Source organism: Ambystoma mexicanum, chromosome 1q (assembly GCF_040938575.1).
Source record: "Ambystoma mexicanum isolate Mex_15411 chromosome 1q, UKY_AmexF1_1, whole genome shotgun sequence".
NCBI classification, from domain to species: domain Eukaryota; kingdom Metazoa; phylum Chordata; class Amphibia; order Caudata; family Ambystomatidae; genus Ambystoma; species Ambystoma mexicanum.
Window position 1 is genome coordinate 345,811,953 of NC_090922.1, and position 12,678 is coordinate 345,824,630.

General features: G+C 47.3%; 1 protein-coding gene across 1 annotated transcript in view; it reads left to right on the top strand.

Annotated features, from left to right (window-relative positions):
- Window positions 1-12,678, top strand: part of LSM14A (LSM14A mRNA processing body assembly factor) — a 777,373-nt gene that overhangs the window by 651,971 nt on the left and 112,724 nt on the right. Inside the window, exon 9 of the mRNA XM_069639395.1 lies at window positions 8,378-8,609. Coding sequence (XP_069495496.1) covers window positions 8,378-8,609 — 232 coding nt within the window. The remainder of the gene's footprint in view (window positions 1-8,377; window positions 8,610-12,678) is intronic.

Genomic DNA, 12,678 nt, shown 5'->3' on the forward strand with positions numbered 1-12,678 from the left:
AATATTCTTTTAATTAACCTATGCCTTTTTGCTCCTCCTTCAAAGTACTCTGCCATTTTGCTCCTCCTTCAAAGTAATTTAAATGCCTCAGACCCGTACCATGTGAAGTACTAAAGTATATTTTTGGGTGATATAGATTTCCTCCTAGTGAATGTTTTATAACGGACTGTGAAATAAATTGAGTGTTTTACCAAGAAACCTTGAGTAGAAGTGTCTATTTGAATACTTGTGATTGTAGACCTCTTTGTAACATCATTACAGCTCACATTCCCCTCTTCAGATAATCCTGGCTGCCCGGCAACGCTGGCAAAACTGTGTAGTACAGATTTATACCAAAGGTTGGTTTTGCTTACACCTGTAGTCCTAGTTGTCCCTAATGTGACATGTAGTGTACCCAAAATCCCTCACGAGCTGAGCTCCCTCAGATTTTTTTTTTCCGCCCAGCATACTGGTCACCTTAAGCGGAGTTTGTTCAGAGACATTAATTGTTCAATCGATCCTTGATTATATTTAAGATCACCCTGCCAGTCCTTCCTATTGACAGCTGTTTCGGGATCTCTGCCGAAACCTCCAACGGACGGTGATCTAGTTGGTGTTACGTGGTCGGGCCTTCCAGCTGGCCTACACAGTAGGGAGAGTGGGGTTGGGGTGGACATTTCTGTACAATCTGAAAATGCCTTTCCTGCCTGTTTCCTCTCTGGTCATCGTCACTTTCCCTATCCTCAGGTATGCAGAGGACTCCCTTTAGGTTTTGCCCCATTTGCAAGGGCAAATTTCCCTGGAGAGATGAGCATCGATGCTGTAACCGTTGCTTGCCCCTCGATCACGATAAAGGTTGTGTGCCTTGCAAGCTCCTCCGTCTGAAGACCTTGAAGGAGCGCTGTCTCGATCGGTGGGCGGCCTACTGGATGTCAAAGGCTGAGTAGAGTTCTCCCACAACTGTCGATTGCGACAAGGGCATCAGTGACGAGCAGGCCTCCGATTCGGAGGTTGTTTACCTTTCGGCAGAGCGCACCCGCTCTGCGTCTGTCCCCAGCCCGCTAGGCACGGCTCGGGCACTGCAATGGGGACGTACACCCCGGCGACAAAGACAAAGACTCAACTCACTAAACGCACAACCTGCGGCCATTCTTCGTCAATGTCGAAGACCACAGCGCCAACGGGCACACCAGAGGTTTTGGGCGTGACCGCCAGGATCGGCCGCCCTCGCCGCAGATGCACCTAGCAACCAGGAACTTTAATTTGAAGGGTGCTACCCCCAATATTCCAAAATCCGCCGAGACTCAGCATAAGAAGGCGTCTGCCAACGACAAGTCCCCGGTTCCGCCGAAGACTGTACAACCACAGGCCCAGGCTACGCGTTTCCCTACTGCAGTGGACGTTACCGAAAGCATTGCGGTTATTGTTTTGGCGGACGCTCTGAAGCGTCTGTCAAGGGATTCGTGACGCACATGGGAAAGCCCAAGGATTCGTCGAAATCCAAAGATAGGCTTAAGGAAATACCGGAACCCTCCGCCAAGTCTACTGAGAAGCACAGGGACACACAACCTCTGTCCGTCCCCCAGGAAGAGTTTTCAGAGGGTGAAGAAGGGATTTCTTGGACACTGAGACTAAAATCTCGAAAGTTAAGCGTCAGAGGATTGTTTACAAGAGCCCTTTCCACCTCTAGACCCCTCTAGGTCTTCTGTTTGGACTAAGGGAAACATTTGAGAATTGTATGGGAAGGCTTGACGGGTTTGTAACCCTCTCAGAGCAATCCACCCCCACAACATCACGGCAAGAAGGCCTTTTGAACCCTTTGGCTAAATTTCCAAGACTCTTTGATCCATCTCATGAGGATGTGTACACTTACGACCTCACTGAGGAGGAGGTTCCTGCAGGCACTCTGGGTGTTAATCATGAAATCATTGACACTGAAGATATGCATGACCCCATAGAGGGGTGTGGGGGGGAAACCTGCATATGGGTGACCCTCGGCCTTGGCAGTCTCCAAATCCTTCTCCAGATCCTGATGCCCTGTTTTTAGATTCGCCCAGACCACTCCCACTAGACAAGAGAAACCGCTGGCCAGCCAGGCTATTCCTCTTCTAAACTCAATTAAAAAGCGCCTGGCTCCCTCGTTATCAACACCTGCACTCACAAGAGCAGTTAATCCAAGGATTGAAAAGCTATTTCGGCCTTCTCCCTCTGACCCTCTTTATATCGGAGGTTACTCCACCCCAGACTCACTGGTGGTGACCACAAGGAAAAGGGCAGAGGTTCCCCTGTCAACCGGGGAGGCTCCCCCTGACAAAGTGTAAAAGACCTATGCCCTAGGAAAGAGGGTTACGGCTGCAGCAGCTTTTTCTACACGCACCGCTAACAATAGTACTTTGTTAGCCAGCTACGCGGACGCTCAATGGGCCATGTTACAGGAAGGCCTGCAGGAGGTTCCAGAACCACTGCGGACTCGTCTTCTGTCCACGGTAACTGAGGGCAGACAAACCAAGAACACTTTGGATTCCGCTGAGACAGCGGGTCGATCTTTAGCTCAGGACACCCTCCTTAAGAGACACACGTGTCTAAGAAACTCTGGGTTCAGGCCAGAAACTCAAGCGTCCCTTATTAATAAACCCTTGGAAAAATCCAACCTATTTGGAAGAGCGGTCGATGGAGCTTTCGAGACCGCAAAGGAGGAGCATGATACCCTGAAGACGCTAGATCAAATCACACAAAAGCCCTCCACAAGGCGAGGAACTGGGTCCAGACGACTTTTGTGGCCAATGCTTCCCTCAAAACCAGTACACCTTGGGAAATAATTGCCTTCTCTTCAAGGAACCAGCGGATAGACCACCCTGTATCCCCAAAGGGGTCCGCGTCGTGGGAAAGCAAGGGGCCGGAACCCTACTCCCAGAGGCTCCCCGGCCTCGGGTTCAAAATTACCCAAAGATCCAGGTCCCCTCCCATGCCTCCGCGGTCGGGGGCCAGCTAACATCATTCCTTCAGGCATGGGAGGGGATAACTACAGACCAGTGGGTGCTGAAGACCGTGGCCCATGGGTTATGTATAGCGTTCTGCCGTTCCCCAGTGCTCAGACCTCCACGCGCAAGACTGACGCCAGACCATCTGCGTATCCTTCAGAAAGTTGAGACACTACAAGAAAAGGGAGCCATAGAGGTCGTACCTCTTCCACTGGTTAACAAAGCTATTTATTAAGGGTACTTCCTTGTACCCAAAAAGGATCTTACCATGCGCCCTGTATTAGATCTGCGCCCAGCGAACAAATTTGTAAAACCACAAAAGGTCTGCATGGTCACTTTGCAGGAAGTAATTCCTCTGCTCTCCCAGATGCATACTTTCATATTTCAATGTTGCCAGTACACAGAAAATACCTCAGGTTCATGATACAAGACAAACACTATCAATTCAAGGTACTACTACCCTTCGGCATTTTTTCAAAGGTAAAGGTTTTATTTTAATTATGTTTTAAGGGGTAAAAAAATGGGTTGGGGGGGGGGGCCTCATTTAAAAAAAAAATGCATTAGATGCTTTTTTTTCGTTGTTTTTTTTAGATGCTTAGGCATTCGATGCTTTGGCATTCGATGCAATCACTATAAACCCATCCCGGTCTATCCTTATGACGACTGGCTCATAACAGGGGACTCTTACGAAACCGGTCTGTCAAATACCCAAAGAACAATAGATCTTTTATTCAGTCTGGGATTCTCCATCAACGAGAAGAAATCCAGCCCACACCCCAGGCAGTTCAAGCAGTTCCTAGGTTCTCTAATTCAAACAAAGGAGAGCCTTGTCTTCCCCTCCAACGAGAGAGTTATTTTGCATTTGTATAGCGCCTTATGTACCATTGGTATGATCTCAAGGCGCTGGTAGGTTGAACGCCCTCGGGAACCGCAGTTCGAGTCAGTTGAGAGAGAGTGAGTCGTAAAGTGCGTGGGCGCACCAGGTATGTGTGCAGCTGGTGTGGTTATTGCATGATAGCTTCTTAACGGTAGGTGTGGTGCAGAGGATCAATTGAATGTGTTTAGTCTGGAGGGTAGACATTCAGACTGAGTTCTGGCTGCCTTAGGCCTGAGCTAGCGGGTGTGTGCTAGCTATCTGTTTTATAAGGATGATGGGTAGTTTGATGGGTAATGTTAGTATGAGAACAGCTTTACCTAATGCGACATAGTACTGCTGTGTTCTAGTTGAATGATGGTGTATAGGAGAGAGTAAGTGTAGTAATGGGATATTGTGGTAATCAGTAAAGTGTTTGCGACCAGATACACTCAATGAATGTTAGGAATACCTACTAAATTCATTTCTACTACTGTGACGCTATTGGGGTATACTTCAAAGTTCAACTTTAACACAGAGACGCTATTGGGCACACTCAATGATGTTGGAATAGCGTCTAGATTCAACATTAGCACAGTGAAGCTATTCTGGCACGTTTCCAGGTTCAGCTTTAACATAGTGACGCTATTTGGGCACACTCAATGATGTTGGGGGGAAAAACCTTCTAGATTCGACTTTAACAGTGACGCTTTAGGCATATTTTCTAGGTTTAGCAATTAACACAGTGATGCTATAAGGGCACTCTTTCTAGGTTCAACTTTAACACAATGACGCTATTGGGCACACTTGCTAAGTTCAACTGTAACACAGCGACGCTGTTAGGACACATGCCATTTACCACAATTCCAACTGAGAGTGAGACGGGCTATCATTCACAAAGCACCTACGTGAGGGATATGCTACCAGTTATAATTCTATCTAGGAGCGGCATATGCCAACATTCATAATCCCGTTTGAGTGTGATGCATGCTGCTATTCACAAAATGTGGCTAATTTTCGCTATTGTCTCTAGGAGTGGCAATAGTTATTAATGTATGTATGCTAGAAAGTTTTGCAGTACAAAGTTTTCGGCCCAGCATTGAATTAGGTTGATGCTCGGATCTCTCTAGGTGTGCATGATGTAATTATTTGGCAGTTTATATTATGGGAAGGTAATATAGAGTGGCAGGGGTTTTCCGGAGTAGAGTAATTGCTCTACACCCCACCCATGCCACACTTAGTTTTGGTGGTGTCTGTCTGCTCCTGGCTTCACTGGCTTTCCCTGCTGACACCTGCAGACACTTTGTGGAGCTGCTACTATAGGAGGCGCCCTTTTCCTTGGCCCTTAGCCGCAGGGGCTACCGGGCAGAGGGCTGCCCTGGGAGAACTGGTTATGAACAGTTGAGTGTGGCAGAGACACAACCAATCAGGGATGGGGGGCGGGATGGGAGGCGGGAGGGAGAGGGGAAGACCAGGAAGGGGAGGCTGGGTGGCACAGGGGCACATGGGGCACTTTTTGAGCAAAAAAAAAAAAACGAAAGGGGGTCGCGCACGGACAGTACTCACCTGCTCCTTGGATGGCAAATCAGCTCTTTCAAATACCTCAATTTGTAGCCAGCCGAGAGGTGACGGTGCACAATGCGATGCAACTGTTGGGGATGATGGCGTCATGTATTTATTTGGTTCCTCACGAGCGCTTATGTCCAATGCAAGAGTGGCTCAACAGCCAGTGGTGTCAGCCCAGCCGACAATGTGACGATCTAGTGGTTGTCTCACCAGCCCTCGTTCTCTTGCTACGGTGGTGGTCGAGGGGGAACCTCTTGAAAGGGAAATCCTTCACCACTCTGCAGTGGAGGCCACTCAAACTACAGACGCATCTCTCACAGGGTGGGGAGCTCACCTGCTTCAACTGACGGCGCACCGAATTTGGTCATCAGACATCGCATCCAACCACATAAACCTGTTGGAACTGTTAGCGATGTTCAAAGCGCTGACTGCTTTTTTCAAACTCAACTGCAGGGAAAGAAGGTCCTGATCCTCAGACAGCACCATGGCCATGTACTATCTGAACAAACAAGGGGGCACTGACTCTCCAGGGCTGTCCAAACAGTCCCAGAACATTTGGAAGTGGGCTCTCAAACACGTTTCTGCTGTCTCAACATGTTGCAGGGGAACTCCATCTTCTAGCGACGTACTCAGCAGAGATTTCCCACTACCAATATAGTACGATTGGCGATTACATGAAGACATCGTCTCCAACGTTTTCGCGGAATGGGGTTTTCCAGAGATCGACTTGTTCGCAACTCTGGAGAACACTCAATGCCAAGATTACACCTCCAGGAACCGTTCCAAGGGGAGTGGACTCTGGATAACATGGTCAGGGAAATTTGTTTACGCTCCCCCCACCCCCTGATTCCCCTTCTCAACATGATAGTGCACAAGATGCACCAGGAACCAGTCACAATAATATTGGTGGCCCCCAGGTGGGCCCTCCAACCCTGGTTTGCTCATCTGATGGAGACAAAGACAAGACAAAGGGGACACACTTCACCCATGCCCGCAGGCATTGAACTTGGCGGCCTGGCACCTGAAGTCAGAGTTTGGGCGCCTACAACTTCCTCCGAGATGTATAGACAAACTCATGGAGGCAAGAAAACCTAACACTCGATATTGCTATTTCAGTAAGTGCAAGCGTTTTGTCATCTGGTGTAACTCGAAGTGCATCAATCCCATTGACTGCACTCCTACACATATTGTTTTGTACCAGACTCATTTACTTGACTCTGGCCTGGCCTTTAACTCTCTAAAGGTTCACTTAGCTGCTCTTTCATCCTACACTACATCACAACAGAACGTGTCTTGGTGGAAGATACCAGTTATTAAGGCTTTCATGGAAGGAGTAAAGAGAATTCACCCTCCAATTTCTAACCCAGCTCACGGATGGGACCTGCATGTGGTGTTGACTAGACTTATGGGTGCTCCTTTCAAGCCCATGCATAAAGCAAGTCTCAAAGATCTCACCTACAAGACTGCCTTTTTAATAGCTATTACTTCCATTAGGTGAGTAAGTGAACTACAAGCGCTCTCAGTTCTAGACCCCTTTTGTAACCGTTCAGAGATGTGGTTATGAGCATTCACCTTAGGTTTGCGCCTAAATTAATTTCAAAGTTCCATGTGGACCAATCCATGGAACTACCAACTTTCTTTCAGAACCCCTCAAACATGGGAGAAAGAAGCCTGCACTCACTTGATGTACGCAGAGCAGTCATGTTTTACATGGAAAGAACTGGATCACTAAGAAAGACAAAAGTTTATCGTTTCAGTGGCTGCAGGTAGAGGAGACCCGGTCTCCAAATCTACTATCTCTAGGTGGATTGTCAAATGCATCACACTCTGTTTCTCCCTTGCTAAGAGAGAATTGCCCTAGAGCGCATTCTACCCGAGGCACTGGGGCTTCCACAGCATTAATTGCAAATGTTCCCAAAGAGTCCATTTGCAAAGAGGCAACCTGGAGTTCTGTACACACCTTTACAAAACACTATTGCCTAGACACTCCTTCTAGGTCTGATTCTCAGGTGGGACAGGCAGTACTAAGACATCTTTTCACTACTGTTCCTTCTCACATCCCAACTCCGGGTACTGCTTGCTAGTCTATGCACAGCATGTGATTCTAAGCAGATTAGCAAGCATCAGAAGACATGCATTACTTACCATAAAAGCATTTCTGATGATTTTATCTGCTTATATTCACATGTGTCCACCCTTCCTCCCCACTCGAATGGAAGAAGCATAGAAGTCTTACTACTGCTCTTTTCTGTACTCACGATGGTCATAGGCTCCCTCACAGCAGAAAAAATACAATCAGAGGGACCTCGACGCGTGAGGGATTTTGGGTACTCTACACGTCGCGTTGGGGGTAGTGTTACAGGCACGCCCATTTTGATGTCCCCTTTTGATTCTCGAAAGACAAGATGCAATACTCTGCGGTGACCACTAGATGTCAGACTATATGCACAGCATGTGAATCTAAGCAGATACAATAATCAGAAATGCTTTTTCAGTAAGTAATGCATGTCTTACTCACCGTAGTGACTAACGTACTTAGTCCTTCCTAAAAAAAAAAAAAAATTAAAAAAAAATGGTGTCTTTAGGCAATGTTAAAGCTATTGTCAACGCGTCTATGGGGACTGAGGTGTGGTGGCGGAGTCAAGGCAACGCATGCACCCAGGGCCGCACTCTCGCGTGCCTCTAAATTTAAATGGGAAGGTTTTTTTTATGGTGAAAAAGGTTCCGTCTCCCGTCACTCACGAGGGACACCCATGCAGTATGGAGGAAAGGGGACTAACAAGTATGTTAGTCACTACAGTGAGTATCTTATTGGTTGTTCTACCTGACTGAGGTTTGCATGCTCTTCCTTACTGGAAAATGTTGAGGCTGCGGTTCATGGTTATTTTAAGATAACCACTAGGTATAAAACCTTTGGTTCTCAATTTCTAAATGTTGACTTTAAGTTGCAGCTGGTTTTAGTGGACCTTTGTTAACCTTCTCCTTTGGTGTTTGATAGGGAAAGGCGACAAACATGGGCTGAAGAAAGGAGGATAAACGCAGAAACATTTGGACTTCCATTGCGTTCAAATAGAGGACGTGGAGGCTATCGAGGGCGAGGTGGTGGCATGGGTTTCCGTGGAAGCCGAGGTCGTGGAGGACAAAGAGGTGGTTTTGGTGCACCTCGAGGATACCGTGGTGGTTTCAGAGGAGGTCGAGGAGGTAGAGAGTTTGCAGACTTTGAATACAGGGTAGGTGTTGTATCCTGTATACACTTCATGTGCTTTACAAATTGAAGTTTTCCGTGTACTGCAGGCAAAAACATTGTGCATGTACTCTCTCCAGCTCCCTTAAATCTGTAGCAGCTATGGTTAATGTGTAAATAAATTTACTTGTATTTGAACTAAGTTTAATGTATATTGCTTTAAATAGATATTGTAAAGGCTGCCTTACACAAGCATGCAGTTCATACTCGTCCCCTTTGCTCCATACTGTATTATTGTCTCCATACGGGAACTAAGCCTTTAACACCACAGGAGTGTTTGCCACATCAATACTTAAGGTGCATGAGGGAGTGGCTGCAGGGGTGGAGAGTGTAACCAACTGCATGTCCTGCCCCCAAGCGTTCCTAAACACACTACCTCTTTTTGCACGGATGAAAACAGTTGTCGTAAACAATTCGTTTTTTTGGGGTTGGTGAATGGGGGATGGTTGCATGCAGTTTGCACACCCTTTCCAATGTTTTAAAATGTTCCTGCATCTCCAGTCCTGTGTCTGTCCATGGGTTTCTCAGAGAGCTTCTTGCAACAGTCCTTTACGTCAGCTGGACTTGCACGTTCTCTCTCTGGAGTGCCTCAGAGCTGAACACTGATGGGGCAGTTTTGTTGCTTTTGTTGGACTTTCCCCCAAGAGCCCTTTTAATTTAAAAAAACGAGAAAAAATTACATTGGAGGGGCATTTTTTTCCAGATCACCTGAAGTCCTTTGCGTCGAAGCATCTTGGTAAGTGATGCGTCTTCTTCCTCTATGGCACATTTGGCAGGGTGGGGGTGATTGGATGTCATTTGAGCGTTGTCATCACGCTATACTAAGTGGCTCCCAGAGGCCCATAGGGCGATTTCCACCGGTGTACGCAACGGGGGCCTAAAGACTCTCCTTAGTGCCATCACAAGGGGGGGTGCAGGAGGGGCAAACTACCCTGGGCCTCGCGCTTGGGGTGGGGGCCTTGCAGCACCCTCCCGAGTAGTAGGCAGCACTGTCAACCCATATTCTTTATTCACACGGGGGACAGTTAGGAAAAATGAACAAGTTACTTACCAACTGGTAACATTCTTTCAACTGGATGTTCCTCCAACGTATTCCTCATCTTAGATGTATTCCATCCAGCTTCAGCTACTTCGGAAAAATGTCCGGCAGAGGGCGCTGTGCGTCTGTCGTTAAGTCGAGGTCCCTCAGAGGCTTTCATTGAGGGTGACGTCATCGGGTATACAAGTAGCACGTGCGGTGTCCGTTGGCCTCAGTTCTGTTTTTTCCTCCTCTTGCTTTGTTGTATGGATAGTGCAGGTAGCCCAGTGTCAGCCTTGCGAGAGTTGAAGTGGCAATAACCTGGAAAATCTACAGAGGGGTAGGATGGGAGGGCGATGAGGAATACGTTGGAGGAATATCCAGTCGAAAGAACGTTACCAGTTGGTAAGTAACTTGTTCTTTGACTGGATTGTATCCTCCAACGTATTCCTCATCTTAGATAGACTCCCAAAGCAGTGTAGAAAACTCTCTGGAGGAGGGAGTAGATTTATAATATTATATGGCCGAATATAGCACTGCTTTACCGAAAGCAAGCTCTTTAGACTGGGAAGCATCCAGACTATAGAAAACGTGTGCAGCGATGACCAAGTTGCTGCTTCCCAAATAGATTTTATGGAAACACCTCTTTGAAGGGCTCTGGAAGAGGCTATGCCTCTGTTTGAATGGGCCCTTAAGCCTTCTGGTGGGTCTTTGCCCACCAATCTGTAGCATTCTGAATGCAAAGCACAATCCAACGTGAGTTGGTTTGTTTTGACACTGATTGACCCAATTTCCTTCTGGTGTAGCCAATGAGAAGTGGATATCCACTCTAAGCTTGGAAAGCCTAGAAATGTAAACGCTTAGAGCTCTTCTCGGATCCAGTCTATGTAATATTTCCTCCTCCTTACTGGGATGAGGTGGAGGGTAGAATGCGGGCAGAATAATTTTGATTTAAATGGAAATCGGACACAACTTTAGATAAAAACGAGGATTTAACCCTCAATACCACTCTCTCCCTGTGGAACACAGTATAGGGTGGCCCAGAAGACGGTGCCTGCAATTCGCTCACTCTTTTTTCAGATGTTAAAGCAATCAGGAAAGCTGTTTTCAATGCTAATAACCTTAATCGACAAGTGTGCAAGGGTTCAAAAGGGGCACACATTAAAAACTTTAAAACCAGATTAAGGTCCCAAACTGGGACTTGGAAAGGGTAAGGAGGGAACACGTTAGTGAGTCCCTTTAAGAATTGTGTAATCAAAGGAATTTTAAAGTAGGAACATTCTTCTGAAGAGCGCTTGAAAATGGAAAGCTCTGCAAGATGACCTTTAATGGTCCCAACATTTAGGCCTCTATGTGCCAGGAACAAGAGAAAGGACATGACTTCCCGAATAGAACATAGAAAAGGATCAACATTCTTTTCTCTGCACCAGTTGCAAAACTTTTTCCAACGGCAACGGTATAGAGATTTTGTTGCTGGCCTTCCTGCCAAAAGCAACACCTCCATGACGTCATCTGGAAGGTCCCAATCCTTGTATCTCAGCCTTTCAGATACCAAGCATGAAGGTTGAGAGTCTTGACCTCTGGATGGAGAACCTGGTCCTTCATTTGTGAGAGAAGAGCCTCTCTGAGGAAGACGTGACGGAGGACAGATGGACATGTCTAGAAGGTCTGGGTACCATGTTCTCCTGGCCCAATACGGGGCAATTAGGATCATGCGGTTTCCGAACAGTCTCAATCTCCTGATGACCTGAGGAATGACGGGAATCGGAGGGAACGCGTATAGTAGTGGGAAGTTCCACTGCACCACGAACGCGTCCCCTAGATCTCCTCTCGGGGGAAATTCCCTTGAGCAATACCTTTTGCACTTCTGGTTGATTCCAGTCGCAAACCGGTCTACTTTTGGAGTTCCCCAAACGGCAAAGATCTCTTGAAGGACTTCCTGAGCCGGTTCCCTGCTCAGAACATCCGCCGTCATATTCTCCCCGGCTAGGTGAACTGCCGTTAAGGAGATTCCTTCTTGAATTGCCCAATACCAGAGCCACATTGCCTCTCTGCACAGAGGTTGTGTCCTTACACCTCCTCTTTTGTTTAGATAATGCATGGCCACTATGTTATCTGTCATTATTAGGACATTTTTTTCCTCTGACAGATGGCAGAAAAGCCTCCAGCGCTAGTCTGATTGCTCTCAGCTCTAAAAGGTTGATGTGCAGTTTGGACTCTGATGGAGACCAATGACTGCTGATTTTCAGATCGTTGGCATGAGCTCCCCATCCCATGAGTGAGACGTCCGTCACTACTGCAACCTCTGGCCATGGTTGCCAAAAATGTTCTCTTTTTAGGATGCTCTCTGTGCTAATCCACCACAGAAGATCCTGCCAAACCTTGTTCGGAATCTGAAGATCCGTCATTTGACCTGAGAACGGGGACCATTGAGTCTTTAGAGCCCATTGAAGGGATCTCATCCTCAGGCGTGCCTCTGGCACCAGGAAGATGCAGGATGCCATGAGGCCGAGCAATCTTAAGAAGTTGTAGGCCCGGAGATTTTGGGCCTTTTAAAACCATCTGAAGAATGTCTTGAGCCCTTTACTTGGGAGGCAAGCTCTTTCCCAAGGATGTCTAATACAGCCCCTATGTACTGGAACTGTTGGGAAGGTGTCATTTGTGACTTCTTGAAATTGAGGGTGAAGCTCAGCCTGTGGAGGAAGTTGCAGGTGACTTTCAGATGATCCAAGGCTTGTTCGGCAGAACGTGCCGTAATCTACCAATCGTTTAGGTAGGGGTAGATGTGCAGCCCACCTCTCCTGAGGTGCGCTGCCACCACTACCATTAATTTGGTGAAGACCCTCGGGCAGAGGTCAACCCGAATGGCAGGACTCGAAGCTGATAATGTGAGTCGCCAACTACAAACCTCAGGTATTTTCTGTGCTTGAGATGAATTGGCACATGAAAATAAGCATCCCGGAGGTCCAATGACACCAACCAATCCTGAAGTTGAATGGCCTGAAGGATCTGAGAAAGAGTGACCATCTTGAACTTG